Genomic DNA, 25,796 nt, shown 5'->3' with positions numbered 1-25,796 from the left:
TGGGAATCTTGGGAGAGAATTGTTTTCTTTAGACTGAAACGATCAGGAGTTTCACTTCTTTGCTTGAAATCAATGAATACCGGCAGCCTCGCCCTTGCAACCGCCGCCGCCGGCGGTTCGTCTTCCTCTCGGCGTTCAAACCGCTGGAAGTACGAGGTGTTCGTGAGCTTTAGAGGCGAGGACACACGCACTGGGTTCACAGACCACCTCTTCAAAGCGTTACGCGATGCCGGAATTAACACGTTTAAAGACTACGAGCTCAGAAAGGGGGAGAATATACAGAGAGAAATTGACCGAGAAATCGAAGGGTCGAGGATCGCGGTCGTCGTCTTCTCAAAGAGTTACGCGGAGTCCCGATGGTGCCTGAGGGAGCTGTCGAAGATCATGAGGTACCGAGAAGATCAAGAGGGGAAAGTAGTCTATCCAATATTCTACGAAGTTGACCCTTCTGAAGTGAGGAAACAGAGTGGTAGTTTTGGGGAAGCATTTCAGAAGCATGAAAGGGATGAAGACCCAAATGAGGTCGAGCAGTGGAGAAAGGATCTTAAGGCTTCTGCAGATTTGGTTGGCCGGAATCTTGAAACCACTGCGGACAGGTATCATTTCAAATTTCCTCTTTTACAAAATTTAATCGCTTGCAACATCTTGTACAATTAGCTTTTGGGACACTCACTAATCAGCCAAGTCGTGATGCATAAGGCATTTAGTTCATATGAATCATGCTGTTGCATGATTAATCATCTGTTTGCATAATTTGGATTTCCAATTGGCAGGCGTGAAGGAGAATTTATCCAGAAAGTTGTTGGGGACATCAACGGACTACTAAAAACCAGCGACTTAAAAGAAGCCAAGCACTCAGTTGGAATAGCTTTTCGTGTGGAAGAATTCAGTACTAAATACTTAGATGTTGGAGATTCACATGATGTTCAAATAATTGGAATTTGGGGTATGGGCGGCATAGGTAAAACAACACTTGCGAGAGCCATTTATAGCACATACCATCATAGTTTCCGTGGTCAATGTTACCTTGAAGAGGTGAGGGGTAAAAAGAAAAATATGGTTAGTCTGCAAGAACAACTTCTTCGAGATGTTTTGAAACGGCCTGACATTAAAATAAGTAGTGTTGGCGAAGGGACCAAGGAGATAGAGAAAAGACTTGGAAGCATGAAGGTACTCATCGTAGTTGATGACATTGATGATGCGGACCAATTAGATGAATTGGCGATAGAACATGACTCGTTTGGTCCAGGAAGTAGGATTATTTTGATAACAAGAGATGAACAAGTGCTGAATATACAGAAGGTGGATAAAAAATATAAGGCACAAACGATGACGGATGAAGAAGCTCTTAAGCTCCTTAGTTGGCATGCGTTTGGAAATCATTGTCCTGATAAAGAATATATTGAACTCGCAACAGATGTTGTTGATTATTGTGGAGGATTGCCGCTAGCTCTTAAAGTCGTAGGCCGTTTGTTGGCGAAAAAGACTAAAACCATATGGAAAAGTACATTGTATAAATTGAGAAATATTCCACATGGAAAAATTCATGAAACACTTAGATTAAGCTATGACGGGCTAAGTGATGATCATGTGAAAGGTGTGTTCCTTGACATATCTCATTTCTTTATTAACTGGCATGGAACTCATGTCATGGCAATATTGGATAGTTGCAGTGGCTTTTGTGTAGAATCAGAAATCAAGACCATTCAAGATCGATGTCTTCTAGATTTTGATTCACCAACATTTAGGATGCATGATTTGATTCGAGACGTGGGAAGAGAAATTGTGCGGGCAGAATGTGCTATGGAACCTGGAAAACGTAGTCGATTGTGGCATCATGAAGACGTAACAAGCGTGTTAAGAGACGAATCTGTAAGTACTTTCCCAAATCCCAATAAAAAAAATGTTATGTTGAATGTATGTAAATAAACAGAAGCAGATGCATATCCCACATCTAATGCATTGTATGCGCTGCTTTTGTAGTTCATTCATAGATGGTCATGGCTTTGCTTGAATTAGATTTGTTATTGTTTTCCCCCAACAGGGAACGGAAGCGATTAGAGGGCTATTTTTAGAGTTGCCAGAAAATTCTGACGAGCATCCCTTCCTCACAAAAACATTTAAGAAGATGCGGCATCTGAAATTTCTCAAACTCAGTTATGTAAAGCTCACTGGAAGCTACAGTCATCTTTCCAAGGAGTTAAGATTATTGCTTTGGCAGGGATTTCCTCTAGAGGTCATACCTGAAGATTTTGATTTACGAAACTTAGTTCTTATTGACTTGAGCAACAGCAAGCTTGTCCGAGTTTGGGAGGATTCCAATCAGGTACGAATGTACAATACATATAATTGTCGTAACCTCAGCCAAATTATTAATCCTTTCCTCTCCCGTGTTTTGTAAATACCAACATCAGTCGACAGTCACTCTCTCTCTCTCTCTCTCTCTCTCTCTCTCTCTCTCTATAATATGGATTATGATTTTTGTTCTATCTTTTTGCCAAACAGTTGCCGAAGAAGTTGAAGTTTCTTTATCTCGGTCATTCCCGTAACCTGACTCAATTACCAGACTTTTCAAAACTCCCACATCTCGAGAGTTTGGGCCTCAACAGCTGTAAGAGTGTGTCTGGGGGTTACCATTTATTTGCACAACTGAAGATGCTTAAGTTTTTAGATCTTAGAGACTGCAGTATAACGGATGATGCCATTGTTGAAAGCCTTTGGAGTCTATCTTCTTTATGCAGTTTATTACTAGATGGAAATGGTTTTAATAGGCTACCCATCCTCAGTGGCCTTTCCCAGCTTACATCTTTGTATCTAAATCATTGCACAAACCTTCAGGCAATCCCAGATTTGCCGACAAGTTTGCATATACTGCGCGCGAATTACTGCACTGAACTGGAAATTATGCCCGACCTTCCAGAGATGTCGAAAATGGAGGAATTGCAACTGAAAGACTGCCGCAAACTCAAAGATATTCCAAACCTGGATAACTTCTTGTGCAACATGCATACCCTTCATATGGAAGGGTGCACCAGTCTCACTGCTACTTTTAAGGAGAACATCCTAAAGGTATGGAACTCTCTCTCTCCCTCTCTCTGATTTTCATATTGTTGCTTATACTAACTTTGCACCCCGTGTTGTAGAAATGGGTGGGGGATGTAATTGGTGGACTTTCTCTCTCTGTAAATGATATTCCTCGCCGGTTACCCTATGTCGCGCAAGCGGATGAAACTGTCAAAATTGATGTGCCGCCTACTTCTGATTATATAGGAGGGTTGGTTGTGTGCATCATTTATTCTTCGGACAACTCAGACTGTACTGGGTCCCTATGCATTAGTGTTGTTAATCATACCCAGCGAACTCGTTTTCACATTTGGCCAATGGAGACCACCGTAACTGCTTCCCATGAATGTTATCTTTGGCTGGGAAATCTTACAAACAAGAAGCTCAATCTGAAAGGTGGCGACAGGGTTCGTGTGCTTGCAGACTTTACTGGAACAGAGGATGATCATCAAATTAAGGTGAAGAAAACAGAAGTGGATATCGTAGAACGGGAATTTGGAGCTGCTGATTGGACATATGTGGACTATGACCGTGTGCCATACGATTCTGATGAGGAGGACACTGACGACGATACAGAGTTATCTGATCTCAATATTAAAAGCAAGCTTTGACGGTGAAGAAGAAACAGTTGGGAAATGAAAGAAAGCATTTCAAAAGTGTCTTTAGAAAGTACTTGAGTTTTTTTATAAGAGTTTCGATGTGGGTATAATGGAAGCACTTTTAGCTGAAGCGTTTTTAGCGAAGCAATGTTGAACGAGTTCTTAGTTAAACATATAAGTAGCTTATTTTCTTATCAAATAAATTAATGATTTTTTATTTGATTCATTAGCGACATTAGAGAAATTTAGATGCAAGTGTGTGTCGTGTTTATCCCTCTCTTGGTCTCCCCCCACCCCATAAATCTGATCAGAATCAAGGTGCAACAAAACTACGGATGTCACTCCCCACCTCGACAACGCTCTGCCCGGATATCTTCTTTAACCCCTTCTCCTTTATCAAAGTTCTAAGATTTGTCACATTTTCCATTTGTTATCCATGGCATATATATTCGAGAGCAGGATGTAATACCCTGCACGATTAGGATCCAACTGAAAAAGACTCTTTGCTGCAACCTCTCCAAGCTTTGTGTTGTTATGAATCCGGCATGCACCAAGCATGGCTCCCCAAACATGAGGTGCAGCTGGATTGGGCATTCTCTCAACGATTTCCATTGCCTTATCCAGCTCTCCCGTCCAGCCAAGAAGAGCAACAATTATCCCGTAGTGCTCAGGTCCTGGCTTGAGTTGGTATTCATGCAACATCGTGTTGAATATCTCGATGCCTTCTTCAATCAAACCCGAATGGCTACACGCAGATAAAATCGAGAGAAATGTTACATCATTAGGCTTCACAGCTGAGTGCTTAACCATCCGATCAAATACTCTTAAAGCTTCTTCTCCTTGTCCATGAACTCCATAACCTGCAATCATTGCGCTCCAGATAACATCTTTGTCTGTTATCCCTTCAAATAATAGGATAGCATTGTCTATGCTACTGCATTTCGAGTATAACTCTATGAGTGAAGCTCCAACAAAGACGTTATTCTTGAAGGCACGTTTAATCACATAAGCATGGAGGCAGAGAGCTTGTTGAAGAAAATCCCTAATTCCGAACAAGCTGCAAGAAGCTTGACTATAGCAACGGCATCAGGTTGAGTTGCATCTAATAGCATGTTGCGAAAGACCCCAATTGACTTGTATGCCATTCCGTTATGAGCATACCCGCTTAACAAGGCAGCCCACGAAACCACATCTTTCTTTGGCATTCTATTGAAGAGATCACCTGCTTTTTCAGGTGCAGAGCACTTCATGTACATATCAATCAAGGCTGTAGCTACCTTTATATCTAACTCGAAACACTTCCCAGTAGCGATTTCGTGGATCTTTTTACCTTCTTCTAAATTACCTGCCAGTGCACATGCTTGTAATGCACTTACCAGAGTCACTAAATTAGGTTCGATTCTCATATCAATCGTTTCGTTGAAAAGATTTAACGCTTTTATTACATCCCTGTTATGAGTGTAACAGGCAATCATGGAGCTCCAAGAAACCACATCGTTTTCCGGCATCTTCATGAACAACCTAGCGGCAGTCTTAACATAACCCGTCTTTGCATAGAGATTTAGCAATGCATTACCTAAAGATAAATCAGAGTTGAACCCGTTCCTAATAGAAACACCATGCACACAACTTCCAATTCTAAAATTTGATAACTGAGCACAAGCTGAAACTGCACTAACAAGCGTCACTCGGTCAGGATTAATGCGCCCCACCATCACCATTCGGGAGAAAAACTCCAATGCTTCTTCAGGACCACCATTCTGCTCATATCCAGTAACCATAGAAGTCCACAAAAACACATCAAGGTGCAAAAACTCGTCAAACACTTTCATAGCCTTACCGATTTGTCCGCATTTGGAATACAATTCAATCAATGCAGAACCCACAAACATATGCAATGCAACCTTCTCGTGTTTCTTCACAAACCCATGTATTATTTTTCCACATGCCAGCGCCCTTAACCTCGCACAAGCCTTCAGAGCAATGGGAATGGTGAAATTATCAGGCTTTTCATCATTACCTCTTGACTCAGACATCATGTTACGAAATAGACACAAGGTCTCTTCCCATCGATTCTCTCTACAGTAGCTCCTGAGCGTGGAGTTCCAGAGATAGACAGTTCTGTGGGGCGTTTCTTCGAACACCTTGCGGGCATGACCGAGGGACTCATATTTTGCGTAGAGAGCGTTGAGTTTTGTGGCAAAGAAGCTGTCTTGGGAAAGGCCGGCTTTGAGGGTTTGAGAGTGCAACTGCGCCACTGATTTGCCGCTGTTGCATGATGCAAGCAGATTAGCAAGGACTTGCCTACTTTTCATGCAGGAGAACAACTTGGTTACCCAAAAGAATCTCACAACAACTTCTTGTGCCTATAATTTGCCTGTGTCGACTCCAACCAAGTCGGGGAATTTTTTTATTTATTTTTTCCTTGACTCGGGCGGCGTGTTTTTTTTTTCTCTCTTTGACGAGATATGTAGAATTGGCATTAGAATTTTATAGAAAGTGTAGCATTTGCATGAGAATTTTCGTCAAAATTAAGCAAGTGAAACTCATGTTACTTGTTTCGTTTGTTATGAATATGTGAAGGACAAATGCTCCGCATTATCTATACTAAAGTAGGGGGAGGGCATGCACTATTTACGTTTGTTTTGATTTTGCTTTATTTACAACAATACCAGCCGAATGTGGCTGGGTTGGAGGGTGATTCTCAAAAATTCAGAGGGTAATTTTGTCTTTTGAGGTCAATTCCTCCCCCCTCGATTTTGCTTTATTTACAACAAAGCCGTGGGATTTGGGGCTGGGTTGGAAGGTAGTTTTTAAAAGTTAGGAGGTTAATTTTGTCTCTGACCAGCCACTGGGTTCCAGAAAATTTTTATTGTGTAAAATGACGAGGCTGCCCATCTCATCTTCAGATCCCACGGTTAGGATGATGAGTTAGAGAGGTAGAATCATCTTTTTATCAATAGGGTTTCAGATTGGGGTTAGGTTCTTTCCCCTGTCACTTCGTTCTTTCTTCAGCTCAGGCAAAGCCATGCCGATTCTGGCATGGCAGAGTGGAAGGGAGACAGTGAGAGAAAGAGCGAGTGACAGTGAGAGAAAGAGAGAGTGGTTGTTCGGATAACAAGGAGAGAAATAGAGAGGGAGGGGTTGGGATGGTGAACAGAGCCGAGTAAGGTCCCCTCAGTCCATGAATCACTCTGGATCGTCCGTTCCCTTATGCATGTCAAATGAATGGTTGGATTTGGAAAGCTAAGTTCCATTTTTTATTCCATTCTTTGCTATTAGCATAGATTGTTATCATTTCAGCCTTTTCGCTGTGAATTATTTCCGGATTTTGTTGCACTGTTAGGTCAGGTTTTGGGGGTTCCTTTTTTTCGTTGTCTCTCATTTTGGGGATGCATCTCCCTGTTCTGTGTATTGTTCTTTGTTTTAAAGTCAGTTTTTTTTTTTTTTTTTTGGGTTTTCAATTCGTTGCTCTATGACTCTGTATTTAAATTTTTCATTCGTGTATGATTAAATGGGTATTGGTGGTTCAAAATATGTTTTTTTTTTCTGCTTAAGTTTCTTGCTCATTTTCCTGGAATTTTTTGTTTTCAGTTGTAAGGGTAAAGAGAACACTGAAATCTCAGGTTCAATGGGTATTTTTCTGCTTAAGCTTCTTGCTCATTTTTCTGGGATTTTTGGTTTTCAGTTGCAAGGGTAAAGAGAATACTAAAATCTTAGAAATCGGTATTGGCATTTGTATTAATGCATTTGCATTTTTGTTGGTTTGCAGGATAGGTGCATTGAGACCTAAAAATATGTGCGTGAACTTCATAAATTTTTCTGAGGCTCCAAACCTTGAAGGGTAAGTGTTTTTTAGCTAAGTTCAATTTTTAATTCAATTCTCTACTGTTAGCGTAGATTGTCATCATTTCTTCCCTTTTGCTGTGAATTATTTCCAGAATTTGTTGTGCTGCTAGGTCAGGTTTTGGGGGTTCCTTTTTGTTGTCTACATGAAAAATGATTGATTTACATTCAGTATCATGATTTTCCTTGATGTTAAGAGAAACCCATCCATACATAGCCAACTGCACTGAAGCTTGAATTGAAAAAAAAATAATGTACATGATTGTTATTCCACTGCTTAATTTGTTCCAAGTCACCACAAATTTCTCTGCATTTGGAAATTTTTATACTTTTGTTGAATTGTTATTTTAGTTGTGAATTAAGAGAAAAAAGTTGAATTTGTTTTGGATGTGGAATTGTTGTATTTACTATTTTGCTGAGAAAATTTGGAGGAGGAGGAAAAAGAAGCAACATTTGTAAATTGGGTTTCGGATTTCGATTAATTAGGATAACAAAGATAAGATTTTTGTGATGAATGATAGTGCTTTACAATGTTGTTTACTTCTATGATTTGAATGCAAATTTATGTGTGACTTAAGTGCAACGGGTTCCTGTAATCTGAGATGTGGACTGACACTGTTGCAGGTTTCATGCGCTTGATAAACAAGGCTTGCTTAAGGTAGAAGCACAAAGATTGAATGTGTTGTGAATAAATTACATCTGTGAGTTATAGTAAAATATAGCATTCAGTTAAAATATATTACATCTGTGTAGTTAGTTTGGGCGGTTTTTAGATTCTTAAATAGTGCTGCTTAATATTGTTTGTGAGGTTATTTTTACGGCTGGGGGAGCAGAGATGCTGTAGCAAATGAGCTTAGAGTTGTGGAAAAAAAAACTTTCAAAAAAACTCTCTCAAATGACTAACTACAAGCTATTTATAGCACAATAAATACATGCCTTTTTCTCTGTTAAACATTTTTATCGGTTTCAGGTAATTAAATCCATGTAGAAAGCAAATTTATAGGAAGCATCTCCATTGACTAGATTGAAATAAAATCATTTGCACCTCCCTCAATCAAATGATGCTTATAAAAGACCATGTTTAGGAAAGAAATGAGCCAAATTTATATCCCTATACAATGGGAGACCAAAACTTAGAAGCAACTGGTTTTTATTTTATCTAATTATAGAAGGTAGATAGTAATTCTTCATTTTTTAAAATAATATTAAGATAGTAGGACTTACAAGATCGCATCCTATGTTTATGTGTTCTATGATGAAATTTTACTTTTGTCCACGACTACATCATTTTAGGATCATCTTAGATTATTATATGGTTAACTGGTAAGTTTCTAATACTATTACATACTTTGTCTCATGGAACCACAATGCATTTTAGGTTCAGGGTGGAGTTATGACAAAATAAAGCACTACTACAAACATCTAAGGGGAAATATAAAATATCATAGGAAAAATTGTTAGTAGTTTTTTAAAACAAACTTGAACCTGCAGTGCTGTACTACACTGAAACCAAAACAAATCTGCAGAAGTGTCTCACATTCTGCATTGGTAATGGGGGTTTAGTTTGAATATCTCTTTCTTGAGTTGCTTTGCACAAGCCTCACAGTGCATGTTAACTTCGAGTTCTGCAGTTACCACTCTATTAACTTGAAGCAAAAATAAACCACCTTTATAAGTCCACTGTTTTAACAAATGTAATTTTCTTTTCCGGTGCTTTCTGTTTCAAACAATGTGACTTTATGAGTTTTTTATTTATTGCTCAGTTTGATCGCCTTATATTATTCATTTGGTTTATGCTTTGTTTCTTTTTTTTTCTTCTCTCTGTGATCCTCTAATTATCCAGATGTTGGATGGTTTTTTTTTTTTCTTTCAATTATGTCTTTGTGATTCTGTTTTTTAAACAGGTTTTAAAATATCCTGGTCATTCCAGTTAATTAAAGTTTTAAGATATCCTCATTCCTTTAACACATGAAAATTAAGCATTTTCATACCTAAAGTTTTAAATTATCATCATTCTGTTCAAATGCACTATTTCCTTTTTGTTTCCCTTCTCTCATCTTGCAAGCACTCATGGTGTTCATTTCCTTTGAATTTTGGTTAATGCAGGTTTTCAAATTTGTGATGATTGTTTTCATATTTCTATAAATTTTGACAGAAAAAACCATGTGAAAAAACACATTAGTCTCTAAGTATAAATCACATTAGTCTAATTATGGCTACAATAAAAAACCGTGTGATCAACTATGGCTTGCTTACACTGCAATTTCAATTTGGGAATTGAATTTATTTACAAAATTACGATCCTTTTTAAAATTTAGAAAAGAATGTTAAAAGACCAATTTTCTTTACAAGAACTTGAATAAAAAGTAGACCATGAGTGAAAACCAACCAACAACGATTATGGTGATTCAGTAATTTAAACATAAACCAGCTTTGAGAGTCATACTCACCCATTGTTGTTGGTTTTCCTTGCGAGCATATTTCCTACCCAAGGTTTCCAAACTGTGTTCTTAAACCGCTGCATCGGCATATCTTTTTAAATCTTTGATTGATTGAACAATTTTACCGTATAGATGATGTAAGAATTGGTCGCCAAGGGTTTGAGAGAAGGGTGGTTTCACCAGAATTGAAGGCTCTGGCTCTCGGTTGTGAGTTCCATAAATATTTGATTGTGCAAATATACAATGATTTTTATTTTATGTCGATGATCAAAATGTGATCATAATCAATATTTATATATAGATAAATAACTGAAAGTTTTAGTTCCAGAGATGGAATAGGTATGAGTGGTTATTGAAATCTGTTCTATTGTGTTTTTTCTGTAGGAGAAGCAAGAAATTACAATTGAAAAGGCCATGCGTAATAAGCGGAAATGTATCACCGCTGTGAAAGGGCTGCAGCTTTTTGGTGAGCTATCTGTTGTATTATATCCTTTGTCTTTCTATTTGGAGACTCTTATTTAAATCCTACCATAATAGGTAACTACAATTTACTTTTGGATTTGATTCGTCACTGATGGGATGTTGTGGGGGCGTGATTTGGGGGAGATAGGGGAGGGGGTTGGGTGCAGAGAGAGGGTGAGGGCAGATGCATGATTAGGGGGACGGAAAGAGAGTTGCTTGGGTCCACCATGAAGTTCGAAAGCCCGATCCCAGATGCAATTTCCATAATCTGGTTCGCCTGAAATCCAACAACGTTCTCATCTCCTCTCACGACCTGTAAGTGTTACTCCACTTTGGTTCTCATTAATTTGGAGTTTGTAGCACTTTTGGCTTTTCAATCGTAAAAATTGATTCTTTAAATTCTTTTTGCAGATCTTAAGATTGTACGACCCAGAAGTGACGGGCAGAACAAATGGATCCATGGATGGAACACTGAAGAAGACTCATGTCAGCCGCCAAGCTACCCGAAAAGTAAGGCTTCAAATTTGAGTTGTCTTGCGTATCTGTGTGTGATTTTGATTTCTTTGGTTCTGGATGGGTTTTGATTTCTTTGAATCTGGGTGGATTTTGATTTCTTTGATTTCTGGGTTGGCTAATTTATGTGCTTATTTATTTCTTTATGCAGCTTTGAAATCTTGGGTGAGTTTTTCAATGACTTGCACACCTCGATTCGGTTGTTGCGGTTGAGGGGATTGAAGCCCAGTTTCAGCAACATTTACTCCCAAATTGAGTGTTTAACGGATAGGTATTTTCTTTTGCTTGGTTGTTGAGAAAATGAAAGGCTGTTATGTAAATTGATCATTTTAATCTCCATTTTTTGTATTAATTGGACGATAGTGATCCTGACATGGCAGATCCTCTTCTTGATGTTGCCTGTTCCTTAGTTTGAATTGATTGAATGGTGAATGATTGAAAAATACTGTCCCATCACCGCAGAACATGAGCTGTCCATTGTGAGCATAATCCATGGAGGTAATCTCAATGTCGAACATTTTCTGAATGACTCTCCCAGTGCTAAAATTGAAAACCTGAAATATAGATGTAGAAGTTCCACCAATCAAATACAATCAATTAAATTGATAATATCCTTGCAACCCTATAACATTATTGGAATAAATAAAAAATTAGCTCCTTCAAGCTTCAGGAAAAGGATAAGCAAAAATCAAAGTAGCAATAAAAACTTTTTGTGTGGGGATGTCTAATGAGATGTTCCATTGTGTTTGTAATGCAATGCATGCGATAAATGGCGTTTTGTTCATCTTATCAGGAGCAGTAAGATCTTTAGTTATAAAGTATGAATCCGTATTCATATTAATTAGAGATCCAAGATGTTTTTTAGACTAAAAGAAAGAGTTATAAAGTAAATATGGCTGCAGGACCATTGGACCAGAGGACCACAATATATGATGAAAAGTACTCATTGTTCTCATATTCATTTTCTAATTCTTCTATTTAAGGTATAATATGAAAATCTTATTTCAAAATTGTGTTTTTTCCCTTCAGAGAAAATTTGGGCTATAAGAGCTCAGTGCAAAGCTTCCTGTAAGTATGGGAAAAAACCAAGGCACAGTTCCACGCAAGGTAGTTCAATCTTTCATTTTGGTCTGATTAATACTTGCCCTCCAAGTATTAGATTTCTTGCAATTTTACTTTTACAGTGCTCTTATAGTATGCCATTTTGTTTTGAGATGCTTTTAATTCTTATTACATAGGGGAGCAGTAGTTCATGTGTGTGGATTTTTGTTTCGTTGTGTTTGGGGTTCAGAAGTGAATGTATTATGCAGGGATGCCTGGCTGTCAGCTTATCCCACGTATCTTTTATGTTTTCACTTTATTCATGTGCTGAATTATGGTTAGATTGCTCAATGGGTGTTGGGAATCTGGGTGTTCTGTCAGTTTGGGCGTAATTGAATTGGGTCTTATTTGTCTAATTGGTCAATGATGGCGGTGTTTCGACATTAGTAAAAGTGAAACCTAGGCATTTCCTTAGAGCTAGGAAGCAATGAGATGGTTAATTTTTACTTTGAGTAATGGATATTCTTTTCTTTGGTTTTGAATTATTGTTCTAAATTCGTGTTTTTCAAATAATTCAGGCGGGTTTTGGAAAGACCTGAATTTGGATTTAAACAATTGTGCAGATTTTTGGTATGACAGATAAGGAGATGGAATACAGGGTTGAGTTGTCCAACGAGCAAGTTTTTTGCATGGCATTGTTAATTTGTTGTATGACTATGTTTACTCTTCGTTTTAATTATTCACTTCAACATCATCAACATGGTTAAAAGTTATAATACTAGACTAAAATAGGTTTCATATACAGCTTTCATTTGATCCCATAAGGGATTGTAGAGTTTAATTTGGTGGAATTAGAGTTTAACAACTTAACTGTAGATGATTAACATGTAGGCATTTTAAATTCAACCAGGTGCATAGACTTGAATTGCAAGTTTACATTTCCACTGTAATTTATAATTGCACCATAGAGAACCACTATAATTCTGAATGTTGTTATGTTAATTAAATGCTTAATAAATTTTGTAAAATAAAAAATTTTGTATATGGTTCCCACAGATTTAGAATGTGCAAGAAGCTAGGAAAAGGAATTTGTATACATTGTTCGTTCATTTTATTTTGCTAAATATTAATTTTACCGTAATTGTTTGCTTTGTGTTTTAGGTTTTTGGAATTTTGATGTTTGGTGGTTATTTTGTGTTTCGATTAAAGCGTTTGGTAATCTGTGACTCTGTTGGTGCATGATCTCAGGATTCCAAATATAGTTCTCAAACTATATTTTGGGATCCCACTTCATATGCCAATACATTTTGTAATTAGGATCAAAGAAATTAATTGCTAATTTTTAGGGTTTTGCATAACCTGATTTCTGAGTTCGACTATGCAAATAATTATAAAATACAGTATAACCTGATTTCTTAAAGGTTTGGATTTACGTGATCTCATCATCTCATGGTTTCTTTGTGTTTAGCAGAAAGCTTGGGAAGTTGCCCAAGTCCCATTCAAGAATTTGGCGATGATGGTTTCATGATATGGATGGTTGGGAGTATAGTGCATTTGTTTAGCATTGGAATCACATTTTCCGCTCTTTGGCAACCCATAAGCACCTTACATGGTGTAGGGAAGGGTAAATGATTCTTATTCTGTTAATCAGTCTGTATGTGTTTCATTCTCCACTTCATCTCCTTTGTTTGGTAGTGTTATATATTGTATTCATGCAGTATAGACTAATGCTTAAATTAGATATTGCTAAAAAAAGGTCTTTATCTTCTAAATCCTTAGCTTGCTCTACCTTGAATACGTTTCGAGTTCTTTTATATAAGATTATCCCTTATAAAGAAGTGAAATAAATAGGGTGATTCTTATATTTCTTAAGATTTGGTTCCCAAAATGATTGTGACGATGATGAAAAATGTTTATTATGTGATTTGAAGAAAAATGGTCAAACACAGTAAAAGTAACTCAAATTGTGTCACTCATAGAGGGAGGCAGGGAGGGAGAGAGAGATGGATTTGGTGAGAAGAAGGCATGCGGCTTGCAGGTAAACAGAGTCACAGGGGGTGTATGATTCAAGGGAGAGAGAAAATGGATTGAGTGGTGATGCTCGATTTGGGGTTAGGCGACGGCGGGAGGGAGGGCAAGGGTTGTTGCATCCGTGTCATTCAGAGGGTTGCGAGAGAGTGAGAGTGCTGTGTTCTAGGGTTTGAGAGTTGGTTTCGAGAAAGTGAGGGGGCCGGAGTGGGGGTAAGGCTTGAGCTGGGTTTGTGCAATGGGGCTGGATTAGTTACAGACAGAGAAGGGGATGAGGGTGTGGAATGTCAGGGAGACTAAGGGAGAGGGAGGTCTGCCAAAAATTGGGATTAATGTTGAGGGGATTGTAGGGCAGACAGGAGGCTATGCCGCCTCTGAGATAGAGATAGAGAGAGACAGAGAGAGAGACGGAGACAGAGCGAGAGATGGAGGGATTTCAGGGATTTGCAAATTCTTCCCCTTGCTGCCTGTTCTGTTCTGATTTGAAGATTTCTCAAGTGGCTATAATTTCATGGTAGGTTGGTTTAAAGCAGTTCCAAAATATGGGATCGTTTGGGATATGTTCCCCTCTCTCTACATCTCAGATCTCTGCAGTTTCACAAATTAGGGTCACAAATTTCTTTGACTTCTTATTTTTTAATTTATGCTCAGTTTTTTGTTTGTTGAGATTTTTGGCCTATGGTTTGATTGACGTTGGGTTTACTCGAGTTTACAGGTCTATGTGTGCAGCAAGAAAAATCCTTTCATTCATATGAGCTTCTTGGGCCTCTTTTACCTTCACAGCAGCGTACCTACCTGGGTCAGTAATCTTAAATTGATTTCTTGATTTCTGTTGGTTGAATGTTTATCTTAAATTGATTCTTTCCATCTTATTTCCGTCTACAGCTTTTCTTTTGGCTCTAGAATACCATATGGAGATATCATCTTTCTCTTCTCTCTTTCTCTCTGTCTTTCTTTCTTTATGAGCGCTGTCTTTCTTTCTTTAGTTGCGCACCATCAGGGACCGTAGTTACATCTTATCTTTTTGCTATATTTCTTTTACCTTTGAGTATTATGAGGATGGGATTTTAGACTCATCAACGACAAAAAAAATTGCTTTCATTTTATAGGAGTGAAAGATTTGATTTTTCATGCACTTATCTTTTAATTTTATTTGTTTATTTAGTTTTCCCAATATTTTGGGTGAAATTCTACCCCATGCATTTGGGTTTTAGTCTTTTCTAGGCCACTTGCTAGAAAAAAAGGCGTTTTAGAGAGAGAGAGAGAAGACGGCTTGAAAAATTTAGTATCTTGAAGTGATAAAGCAAAGAGATTTCCAAAGCTAATCAAATTGTTATCGTCAGCTTGCTCTCTTTGGATTAATTGATGTTATAATACATTTTGAAGCTTAAATTATAGATTTCTTTTCTGTAGCAAACCTTGATTTATCAGTGTATAGAAAAAAATATCAATTCATTTCAGTTTAAATATTTTTGAAAAGTTAGAGATGGTTTTATTGGTTTCAAATTATATACTACTGAAAAGTTTAACATCTGCTGAGCACGTTGAGCGTTTGTAAATTAGCCACATTATAGGGTCATGTGCAGGTGTTCTGTTTAAAACTTCTTTTTTTCATGAGTTTTTATTAAGCTTTGTGACTTTTTTTTTTGTATATGTTGATTTCTAAATTACTATAATTAAGAACAAGATTAGTGAATTTATAATTTGCTGCTTAGCTTAACATGATCCTTGAATAAAATTTGAGTCTTGGTTAAAGTTAGGTCATATTTTTAAGAATCGTAAAAACTAAGGAAATTTTCTGGGTATCTCCTATTCAACTTTTGTTTGCAAATTGGTCTTTGCTAATCAATGTTATTTTTGGGTGCTAACTGTTTTGGTCTTTATAAATTTTGGTAGCGGTGATTTCTTCTACACTTATGATGTGACAACGTTGTGTAATGATTGTAGGTTTTTGAAAATTTTGAGCTTCACAAACTGTGGAAAAAGAAACAAGTTTTGCTGAAATCAATTTAAAGGCACAATAACAAATGTATAAAAAAAATCTATTGGATGATGTAATTTGGTTTGGATTTGTAAATTATGCTTTTCAATGTGGATTAATTGTTTAAGTAATTTTAGATTATGCTAATTGTCTGTTTTCTCTTCTACTTATTTTGTGTTTTCCAGCTATTTTTCTGTAATTACTTTTTGTTTATATTATAGGACAGGTTTGTAATTCTTATTTTGATAATTTTTTCTCCTTTCTCTCTTTTTGATACTTTGCATGTGTATTCACTTGGAAAAAATACGTCAGTCTAAATGATATTGATGCTGCAGGATATATTTTCTTTTGGAGCCATAAAATCTGCAACAGATTTCCAAGAATACAATGAGGTTGCTGGCGTTTCAGCGCTTGACTTTGGTTACACAAATAACACTGCAGTGTACCATACAAAAGTTTTTTTCCTTCCGTTTTGCCACTTTTTTGGGATATTAGTTACAAAATATGTTTAGAGCATAGATGTGAAATTTACAGGACGGGTTAGTAAGTTAATTAGTTAATTTGATTCTCAATGGATATGAGTTATTGCGATTTGCAGAGATAGACTAAAGACTTAAAGAAAACAATGTTTGTTTTGAGTACTTCTCACGTCATTGAGGCACAAATGTTGTTCCTGCATTAATTAATTTTTTTTTTATATCGAAATTGAATAAATTTAATTTTCCTTGATAACCAAATGTATTAAAGTAATGTTGATTGAAGTTTGTTTATGTCTGCTTTCCAAGATTCATTTTTTGGTTACCAAATATCTCACTTTGTTTATGGTTTGCTTTTTTTTAGTTAACTGAAACAGAGGCTTTTTATTCTGTGTTTTCAGGACTTCATTCACCCTTTACAATTCAACCCTGCAATACCAAAATACAAGAGAAACAAAGATTAGAGGTAATTTTTGCTCTAAGTTGGAATAGTTTCTAAGATTTGTATTGTGCAATTGTCCAGTGTTAACTACTAACTACTAAATCGATTAAAAAACATTCTGTAGGGGCTGCGCTGCCATTCGATTACCTATGGAATTTATAACATGCTATTAGTTTCTGTTTAGTTGAGTTCAAATAATGTTGATTGCGCTGTTATAAAGCTCTTTTTTATAGTTAGGTTGAAAATCTTATCGATATATTCTTTATTTAGTTGGTCCAATTTGTAACAGATGAGATTGTTTTGTTTGATGTTTCAATCAAAATTTGATCTTTTTTTTTGTGTGAAATTATAATGGAATTGCAAGTCAAGTATATCTTAAGATTCTTGGTTGCATACCCACCTTCCCACAACTATTAGTCTCTTGATTGGATGAATTTTTATAATTTCTTGGATAGAAGGTTACAATGCTTTTTATAATTTCCTAGATCTATCATTTTTGTTCATTCATGATTATGTTGAATGTTTTTTAGGTTAAATGTGTCTTATTCATGTAGTTAAGGCTGGTGAATTCAAGTCCCGCAGCATCGCGCGGGCTTATTACTAGTTTTATCAAAGTTAAGATACCAATTTTATGAATTAAGAGTCTATCTTTGTTTTGTTTCGCTTAAGGAATGAAAAGAGTACATAATTTAGATTCATGAAATTGGACCATTCAACAAATACGTAAATCACTTAAATGTTCGTACAAAGTTAACTTGTAATATGTATAGTTCACAGTTATGTAAACAGACACATCATTGGGTCATTCTCCCAAAATACCACTCTTTTCTTTTTTTTTCATTAATTCTCTCACTTTCTATCAATTTTTGTTTTCCTGTAGTTTTTTTGTTCATAAGTAAATAAGGTACATTATGACCTTGTACTATATAGAGCCTGATGATATTGATGAGGAAGACTATCATACTATACCCTATGAGTTTGACTATCATACTTTCTTGTATCATCAAAATCTAATTGTAAAAAGTTGTAGCACGCACTAGGCTACGACCCTTACCTGTTTTATAGTCTATTTAGTTCCAACAAATCATCTCCATCACCGGTTGGTCATTTTTCCATTCAATGCTAAGGTTTTGCAAAGCTCTTAAATTGAAGGGTTCTTCGTCACATGACGTCACACAATAAATTATACATGCAATATTAAAACGTTACGTGATGATGAACTCGTCACATGTAAATCATTCTGATTAGAATTTAATGTTAGCATATTGCATAAGTGAAATATTATTATTATTATTGTTTGTACCATACTTAGGGCCTCCGTATCTAGATCTCGTATAAATACTCGGGAGACTCAAATGTAATTATGTAATAAATGAAGGGGCAAATATGTAATAAGTGAGGAGCCCTTATTCTATAAAAGGATCTCCTCACCCTCACAAACCTCAAACTCTCATCCTCACATACAAAGCCTCACATCCCCTAAACAGAGGCTCTCTCAAACTCTCTCTTTCTCTGGGGGACTCCCCCTCACAATTGTAATCCATATATCCATACAGAGAAATAAAATCAACATTAGTATGGACGTAGCCCAAACATTGGGGTAAACCACGATACAACTTATGTTCTTTACTTTCTTGCATATTCACGATCGGATTTACGTTATTCCAAGACCCCTCCGGTTTTGTGCATCAACATTTGGCGCTGTCTGTGGGAATCGACACGAAAAGCTATGTCGGTTCTCTCTCAATTTTTCATCTCACCACCGTGAAACCTTCATAACCTCACCACTGTCCACGGTGAATCTGCAAAACCCAAGAGACAACCATACCCACTCAACAGTCTTCCTATTTCCTCTCCATCGATCGACTTACATATTATTCTTTTCACTTATCCAGTTCTGATATATATAATACTCTCTGTCCTTGGAAGACTTTGAACTCTGTCTGCTCAGAAACCAAACATCATTAATCTACTTGCTAAGTGTTGTTAGGTTTTTGAGAAGGTTTCAATCTTTGTATTTTGTTGGGATTTCATTTAGGTTGTCGGGTTTGGACATGGAGACCGGAATTATCGGAGTGTCGGAGTCGGGTCTGGATGTAAAGAAGGAGGAGAGGGGTTTGAAGGCAGAGATTGATACTTCGGCCCCTTTTGAATCGATGAAGGAAACGGCGAGTCGATTCGGTGGAATCGGTTACTAGAAGCCCTCTCAGCTTGTTAATAAGCCTTCTGAACCTCTGAACCTGCGATTGCTAAGTCTGAAAGAGATGGAGCGGAATAACATCTTCACCATCGCACTCGTCTGCCTTCTCGTCACCGGTGTCGGAAGACAGGCTCTATCGTCCGTGCCCACTAACTCTTCGGCTACTCCAGCCGCCACCCCTCCAGCTACTACACCAGCTGCAGCTCCTAAGCCTAAGTCACCATTTCCGGTTGCCACCCCCAAATCTTCTCCCACTCCGGCGTCGGCTCTACCCAAGTCGGTCGCTGCTCCAACTCTCAGCAAGAGCAAGAAGCCGAAGCATAAGTCTCCTGCTCCGACTCCGGATGTGGCCAGCTCACCAGCGCCAGAGGGACCTCATGCTTCGTCTTCCGATGCTGTTTTTGCAACTGTGTCCCTTCATTCATTACAGGAAGAAGGTGAGGGAGTGCCCGATCTCAAGGACAATCAAGGACAATCCCGATCTCGACGCCAAGCCTTCAAGTCTTTCGGAGTCCATCTCCTCTCCAAAAACGACGACGTGGTGGAAGAGAGTGATGTCGTCATTTTCTCGGTCAAACCTCAAGTTGTTAAAGATGTAGTTTTGCAGTTGAGGTCGTTGCTTTCCAGGAAGAAGCTGCTTGTTTCAATTGCTGCTGATGTCAAATTGAAAGATCTGTAGAAATGGGCAAGTCACAGCTGATTTATTAGGGTAATGCCAAATACTCATTCAGCTGTCGGTGCAGCAGATTCAGAAAGTGTCAAAAAAGACATCCATGGCGCCACTGGTTCAGAGCTCTCAACCATGGGTCGAAAAATATCGGCCGAGGCAAGTGAAAGATGTGGCGCATCAGGACGAGGTGGTCCGAGTCTTCACCAACACCCTCGAGACATCAAATTATCCTCACATGCTCTTCTATGGTCCGATGGGTATTGGGTTGGGATCGCTTGCTTCGAGACAGCAATGGGGTTGGGATTGCTTGCTTCGAGGGTCATGAGGCCCACAGCTTCAAGGCTCCTCCTCCTATTTCAGATCTCAACAATAACGACAAGTTGATCTTACTAGAGTAAAGAAAAAGAAAAAAAGATATGAGAATAATGGAGAAAAATCGAGACAGGAAGTAGAAAGTAAGCATGGCTGCCCACCCACTCCATTGTCTAAAAAGAGGGCGCGTTGTCGACCACCCACATGCAAAAGCAAGGAATAAGGGGAAGCTTTGCTTTGTGAGAGCACATGGGAAAGCAAAAGAAAAACAGAAAAACAAAAGCAAAGCAGAGAAACAAAAGCAAAAGTAGAAAGCAAAAGAAGATAAAAAAGCAGACATAATTACGCTGGTGATGGCATGCAGAAAAGGGAATTATGGGCGTGACCCATTGAGCAGATGGTCAGATTTATTTTTGAATGATGTGATTTATTTTTCTTATCTTTCGGAGACATCTGTATAACCCCATCAGAGGGTAATCATAAAAAATAAAAAATAAAAAATAAAAAAAATAAAAAAGGGCAAGCCCAAAATAATGGGCTGGAATGTTATGTGGAGGGCGAAGACCCATGTGCCCAAAAGAGACAGGCCCTCTATTATCACCAACCAGGTGATCAAAAGTACATCCAGTACTACAAAAATTATTCGGCAGTATGCCGCTATTATCACCAACCAGGTGATCAAAAGTACATCCAGTACTACAAAAAATTATTTGGCAATATGCCGCTATTATCACCAACCAGGTGATCAAAAGTACGTTCAGCACTCCAAAATTATTCGGCAGCCCGCCGCTATTATCACCAACCAGGTGATCAAAAGTACGTCCAGTACTCCAAATTTATTCGGCAGTCCGTCGCTATTATCACCAACCAAGTGATCAAAAGTACGTCCAGTACTACAAAAAATTATTCGGCAGCTTGCCGCTATTATCACCAACTAGGTGATCAAAAGTATATCCAGTACTTCAAAATTATTCGGCAGCCTGCTGTTATTAACACCAACTAGGTGATCAAAAGTACGTCCAGTACTCTAAAATTATACATGAGCATCACTCATGTCAATCATACATAAACATTCATGAGCATCATTCATGTCAACATTCATGAGCATCACTCATGTCAACATTCATGAGCATCACTCATGTCAACATCCATAAGCATCACTCATGTCAATCAACATAAACATTCATTAGCATCACTCACGTTAATCAGCTTCGAAAGCTTCATTTACAGAGCTCCAGCTTCGAAAGCTTCATTTACAAAATCTCCAGCTTCAAAGCTTCACTTGCAAAGCTTCACATACAAAGCTTCAGTGCATGGTATACAAATACCGCCTTCGAACAACCGCCACTTCAGCCCATATATGGATTCAATTTGAACTCTCCAGCCAACATACTCTATTGACTGAAGACTTGAGGGACTACACTATGTACCATATATTGGGCTTTCGCAACTGGGCCTCATGAAAAATACTTAGGGGACTTAGCCCATTATTTATGTATTAAGGAGCGAGCCCTTATTCTATAAAAGGGACTCCCTCACCATCATTAGAGAGCATCAACTCTAGCCCATTTTTCATGTATTGAGGAGCAAACCCTTATTTTATAAAAGGTACTCCCTCATCTTCATTAGAGAGAGCACCCATCATTCATGTATTGAGGAGCGAACCCTTATTCTATAAAAGGGACTCATTCACTATCATTAGAGAGCATTGCCGCCAGTTGAGCAACGGCCTCGCCGCAAGCATCAATCCTAACCCATCACTTATGTATTGAGGAGCGAGCCCTTATTCTATAAAAGGGACTCCCTCACCATCATTAGAGAGCATCCCCGCCCTTGGCAATAGAACATGACTCGTTTGGTCCAGGAAGTAGGATTATTTTGATAACAAGAGATGAACAAGTGCTGAATATACAGAAGGTGGATAAAAAATATAAGGCACAAACGATGACAGATGAATAAGCTCTTGAGCTCCTTAGTTGGCATGCGTTTGGAAATCATTGTCCTGATGAAGAATATATTGAACTCGCAACAGATGTTGTTGATTATTGTGGAGGATTGCCACTAGCTCTTAAAGTCGTAGGCCGTTTGTTGGCTACGAAAAAGAGTAAAAGCATATGGAAAAGTACATTGGATAAATTGAGAAATCTTCCACATGGAAAAATTCATGAAACACTTAGATTAAGCTATGATGGGCTAAGTGATGATCATGTGAAAGGTGTGTTCCTTGACATATCTCATTTCTTTATTAACTGGGATGAAACTGATGTCGTGGCAATATTGGATAGTTGCAGTCGCTTTTGTGTAGAATCAGAAATCCGAACTCTTCAAGATCGATGTCTTCTAGATTTTGGTACAATAGATTCAGCAATCTTTAGTATGCATGATTTGATTCGAGACATGGGAAGAGAAATTGTGCGGGCGGAATGTGCTATGGAACCTGGAAAACGTAGTCGATTGTGGCATCATGAAGACGTAACAAGCGTGCTAAGAGACGAATCTATAAGTACTTTCCCAAATCCCAATAAAAAAATGTATAAGTTGAATGTATGTAAATAAACAGAAGCATATGCATATCCCCCATCTAATGCATTGTATCCGCTGCATTTGTAGTTCATTCATAGATAGTCATGGCTCTGCTTTGAATTAGATTTGTTCTTGTTTTCTCCCAACAGGGAACTGAAGCAATTAGAGGGCTAACTTTAGATTTGCCAGAAAATTCTGATGAGCATCCCTTCCGCACAAAAGCATTTAAGAAGATGTGGCATCTGAAATTTCTCGAACTCAATTATGTAAAGCTCACTGGAAGCTACCATCATCTTTCCAAGGAGTTAAGATCTTTGTGTTGGCATGGATTTCCTCTAGAGGTCATACCTGAAGATTTTGATTTACGAAACTTAGTTCTTATTGACTTGAGCTACAGCAAGCTTGTCCGAGTTTGGGAGGATTCCGATCTGGTACAATACATATAATTGTCGTAACCTCAACCAAATTATTAATCCTTTCCTCGTCCGTGTTTTGTAAATACCAACATCAGTCGACAGTCACTCTCTCTCTCTCTACTATGGATTATGATTTTTGTTCTATCTTTTTGCCAAACAGTTGCCGAAGAAGTTGAAGGTTCTTACTCTCGATCATTCCCGTAACCTGACTCAACTACCAGACTTTTCAAAACTCCCACATATCCAGGAATTGAGCCTCAGCGGCTGTAAGGGTGTGTCTGGGGGTTACCATTTATTTGCACAACTGAAGATGCTTCAGTATTTAGGTCTTGAAGACTGCAATATAACGGATGATGCCATTCTTGAAAGCCTTCGGAGTCTATCTTCTTTAAGGTTTTTAAGACTAGATGGAAATGGTTTTAATAGGTTACCCATCCTCAGTGGCCTTTCCCAGCTTATATCTTTGTATCTAAATCATTGCACAAACCTTCAGGCAATCCCAGATTTGCCGACAAGTTTGCATGTACTGGTAGCGAATTACTGCACTGAACCGGAAATTATGCCCGACCTTCCAGAGATGTCGAAAATGAAGGAATTGCAACTGAAAGACTGCCGCAAACTCAAAGATATTCCAAACCTGGATAACTTCTTGTGCAACATATATACCCTTCATATGGAAGGGTGCGCCAGTCTCACTGCTACTTTTAAGGAGAACATCCTATTGGTATGGAACTTTCGCTCTCCCTCTCTGATTTTCGTATTGTTGCTTATACTAACTTTGCACCTCGTGTTGTAGAAATGGAAGGGGGAAGTAATTGGTGGACTTTCTCTCTCTGTAAATGATATTCCACGCCGGTTACCCTATGTCGCGCGAGAGGATGAAACTGTCGAAATTGAAGTGCCGCCTACTTTTGATTATATAGGAGGGTTGGTTGTATGCATCATTTATTCTTCGGACAACTCAGACTGTACTGGGTCCCTATGCATTCGTGTTGTTAATCGTACCCAGCGAACTCGTTTTCACATTTGGCCTATGGTGACCACCGTAACTAGGGATGGGCAAATACCCATTGGTTATGGGTAACCGCGGTTATCCGTCCATTTAAATTAAACGGTTACGGTTATGGGTAACCGTTTAGATAAATAAACGGTTATGGATATAACCGTTTACCCGTTAAATTTAAATGGACGGTTGTGGGTATTAACCGCGGTTATAACGGTTACCCGTTTACCCGTTTATATTAATAGATATATAAAATTAAAAAAACAAAAAAACCTAATCTGTGAGACTGTACTGTTCGTTCTCTCCGCCAGGAGGCCAGGACCTCGTCCGCCGCTTGTCTCTCTCCTGCTGCTCCCTCTCATCTTCACCGCTCATCTCTCTCTTCGCTTGTCTCTCTCTCCTCGCCACTCCCTCTCATCTCCTCGCTTGTCTCTCTCCTCGCTGCTCCCTCGGGATTGCTATAAGTTAGATTGTAATTAACCTTCTTGTTTGCAGCTCCAAGGGCCGCGGGGAAGTGCAAGAACCGCAACTAACATGAACCGTACCAGCTGGAAATAGCATTCTTCAGAGCATCAAAATGGACTCGAAGTCAGGTGCTTGTTGCAGAGTCCGAAATATGTTTGATAGAATCCTTTTTTTTTTTTTAATTTTCAAGTTGTTAAAAAATATGTAGACGGGTGAAAAAATGGTAATGATAAAAAAACAAAAAGATAAAAGGGTTAAAAATGATAAATGGGTAAACGGGTATTAAACGGTTACGGTTAAATGGGTATGCGGTTATGGGTATGGTTAACCGTTTATAAACGGTTATGGATATGAGTATAACCGTTTAAGTAATTACCCAACGGGTAAACGGTTACGCGGGTATGAGCATAAACGGTTATGGGTAAATTAACCGCGGTTACCCGTCCGCATAACCATTGCCCATCCCTAACCGTAACTGCTTCCCATGAATGTTATCTTTGGCTGGGAAATCTTACGAACAAGAAGCTCAATCTGAAAGGTGGCGACAGGGTTCGTGTGCATGCAGGCTTTATTGAAACAGAGGATGATCATCAAATTAAGGTGAAGAAAACAGGAGTGGATATCGTAGAAAGGGAATCTGTAGCTTCAGATTGGACATTTGTGGACTATGAGCGTATGCCATACGAGTCTGAAGAAGACACTGATGACGATACAGTGTTAAGTGATTACTCATCTGATGAGGTCCAACCTTTCAAAAGAGTTAGGTTATTTGATCTCAATATTGAAGGCTTTGATGATGAATAAGAAACAACTGGGAATTGAAAGAAAGCATTTCTAAGTGTATTTTTGGAACGTACTTGAATTTTTAATTAGAGTTTCAATGTGGGGATAATAAAAGCACTTTTAGCTGAAGTGTTTTTAGCGAAGCAATGCCGAACGAGTTCTTAATTAAACATATAAGTAGCTTATTTTCTTATTAAATAAATTAATGATTTTTTATTTGATTCATTGGTGACGTTAGAGAAATTTACATGCAAGTGTATGCCGTGTTTATCCCTCTCTCTCTCGGTCTCCCCCCCTTTACATGCAAGTGTATGCCGTGTTTATCCCTCTCTCTCTCGGTCTCCCCCCCCCCCCCCCCCCCCCCCAACCCCATTTCAAAGAAACTAATTTCCCCTTTCACCTTTCGTCCACTCCCTTATTGCCCTCATTTTCTCTCCTATAATGAGAATACTCATTATGTTGCCCTCATTTTATTTGATTCATTTTGTTGTTGTGTTTTTCTTTTCTTCCCCATAACTCACCAAACTTAATA

The 25,796-nt window shown here is 38.3% G+C and overlaps 5 protein-coding genes across 20 annotated transcripts in view; 4 read left to right on the top strand and 1 right to left on the bottom strand.

Annotated features, from left to right (window-relative positions):
- Window positions 1-9: 9 nt before the first annotated feature.
- Window positions 10-25,796, top strand: part of LOC103432064 (disease resistance protein RPV1-like) — a 74,529-nt gene continuing 48,742 nt past the window's right edge. Inside the window, exon 1 of the mRNA XM_070816809.1 lies at window positions 10-156. The gene's annotated coding sequence lies outside the window, so the exon portion shown is untranslated. The remainder of the gene's footprint in view (window positions 157-25,796) is intronic.
- Window positions 73-3,879, top strand: LOC103417027 (disease resistance protein RPV1-like). Its single transcript, XM_070816807.1, has 5 exons — window positions 73-596; window positions 774-1,872; window positions 2,045-2,326; window positions 2,506-3,069; window positions 3,144-3,879. The coding sequence occupies exons 1-5, from the start codon at window positions 73-75 to the stop codon at window positions 3,672-3,674; spliced, it is 3,000 nt and encodes a 999-aa protein (XP_070672908.1). The 3' UTR covers window positions 3,675-3,879.
- Window positions 4,664-5,977, bottom strand: LOC139193628 (putative pentatricopeptide repeat-containing protein At3g01580). Its single transcript, XM_070817043.1, has one exon. The coding sequence runs from the start codon at window positions 5,975-5,977 to the stop codon at window positions 4,664-4,666; it is 1,314 nt and encodes a 437-aa protein (XP_070673144.1).
- LOC108172918 (lysine-rich arabinogalactan protein 17-like) lies at window positions 6,580-20,442 on the top strand. Of its 16 annotated transcripts, none has more exons than XM_070816822.1 (14): window positions 6,602-7,297; window positions 7,435-7,506; window positions 8,133-8,166; window positions 10,082-10,156; window positions 10,334-10,415; window positions 10,560-10,726; window positions 10,823-10,921; window positions 11,076-11,195; window positions 11,335-11,422; window positions 11,954-12,031; window positions 13,434-13,589; window positions 14,709-14,792; window positions 16,852-16,916; window positions 18,931-20,442. In XM_070816822.1, exons 9-14 carry the CDS (start codon window positions 11,356-11,358, stop codon window positions 19,024-19,026), a joined length of 546 nt encoding a protein of 181 aa, XP_070672923.1. In that variant the 5' UTR covers window positions 6,602-7,297; window positions 7,435-7,506; window positions 8,133-8,166; window positions 10,082-10,156; window positions 10,334-10,415; window positions 10,560-10,726; window positions 10,823-10,921; window positions 11,076-11,195; window positions 11,335-11,355; the 3' UTR covers window positions 19,027-20,442. The 16 variants fall into 16 exon arrangements, with proteins under 16 accessions (XP_070672927.1, XP_070672923.1, XP_070672922.1 ...); XM_070816821.1 differs by having other exon boundaries at window positions 6,604-7,297; window positions 11,288-11,422; XM_070816820.1 differs by having other exon boundaries at window positions 6,607-7,297; window positions 11,305-11,422.
- LOC139193627 (disease resistance protein RPV1-like) lies at window positions 19,866-24,097 on the top strand. Its single transcript, XM_070817042.1, has 5 exons — window positions 19,866-20,019; window positions 22,107-22,618; window positions 22,747-23,028; window positions 23,174-23,737; window positions 23,810-24,097. The coding sequence occupies exons 1-5, from the start codon at window positions 19,866-19,868 to the stop codon at window positions 24,095-24,097; spliced, it is 1,800 nt and encodes a 599-aa protein (XP_070673143.1).

The sequence above is a fragment of the Malus domestica genome, chromosome 17 (assembly GCF_042453785.1).
Source record: "Malus domestica chromosome 17, GDT2T_hap1".
NCBI classification, from domain to species: Eukaryota; Viridiplantae; Streptophyta; class Magnoliopsida; order Rosales; family Rosaceae; genus Malus; species Malus domestica.
Note: the sequence above shows the minus strand (reverse complement) of the source record. Positions and strands in the feature narration are given on the sequence as shown.

Excerpts from the sequence above, each read along its gene's own strand:
- LOC139193627 (XM_070817042.1), top strand. The coding sequence starts at position 19,866 with ATGGCGCCACTGGTTCAGAGCTCTCAACCATGGGTCGAAAAATATCGG. Across the intron at positions 22,619-22,746 it reads AAAAAATGTATAAGTTGAAT|GGAACTGAAGCAATTAGAGG; the intron begins GTATGTAAATAA and ends TTCTCCCAACAG. Across the intron at positions 23,738-23,809 it reads TTAAGGAGAACATCCTATTG|AAATGGAAGGGGGAAGTAAT; the intron begins GTATGGAACTTT and ends CTCGTGTTGTAG.
- LOC139193628 (XM_070817043.1), bottom strand. The coding sequence starts at position 5,977 with ATGAAAAGTAGGCAAGTCCTTGCTAATCTGCTTGCATCATGCAACAGC.
- LOC108172918 (XM_070816812.1), top strand. The coding sequence starts at position 19,157 with ATGGAGCGGAATAACATCTTCACCATCGCACTCGTCTGCCTTCTCGTC.
- LOC103417027 (XM_070816807.1), top strand. The coding sequence starts at position 73 with ATGAATACCGGCAGCCTCGCCCTTGCAACCGCCGCCGCCGGCGGTTCG. Across the intron at positions 1,873-2,044 it reads GCGTGTTAAGAGACGAATCT|GGAACGGAAGCGATTAGAGG; the intron begins GTAAGTACTTTC and ends TTCCCCCAACAG. Across the intron at positions 2,327-2,505 it reads TTTGGGAGGATTCCAATCAG|TTGCCGAAGAAGTTGAAGTT; the intron begins GTACGAATGTAC and ends TTTGCCAAACAG.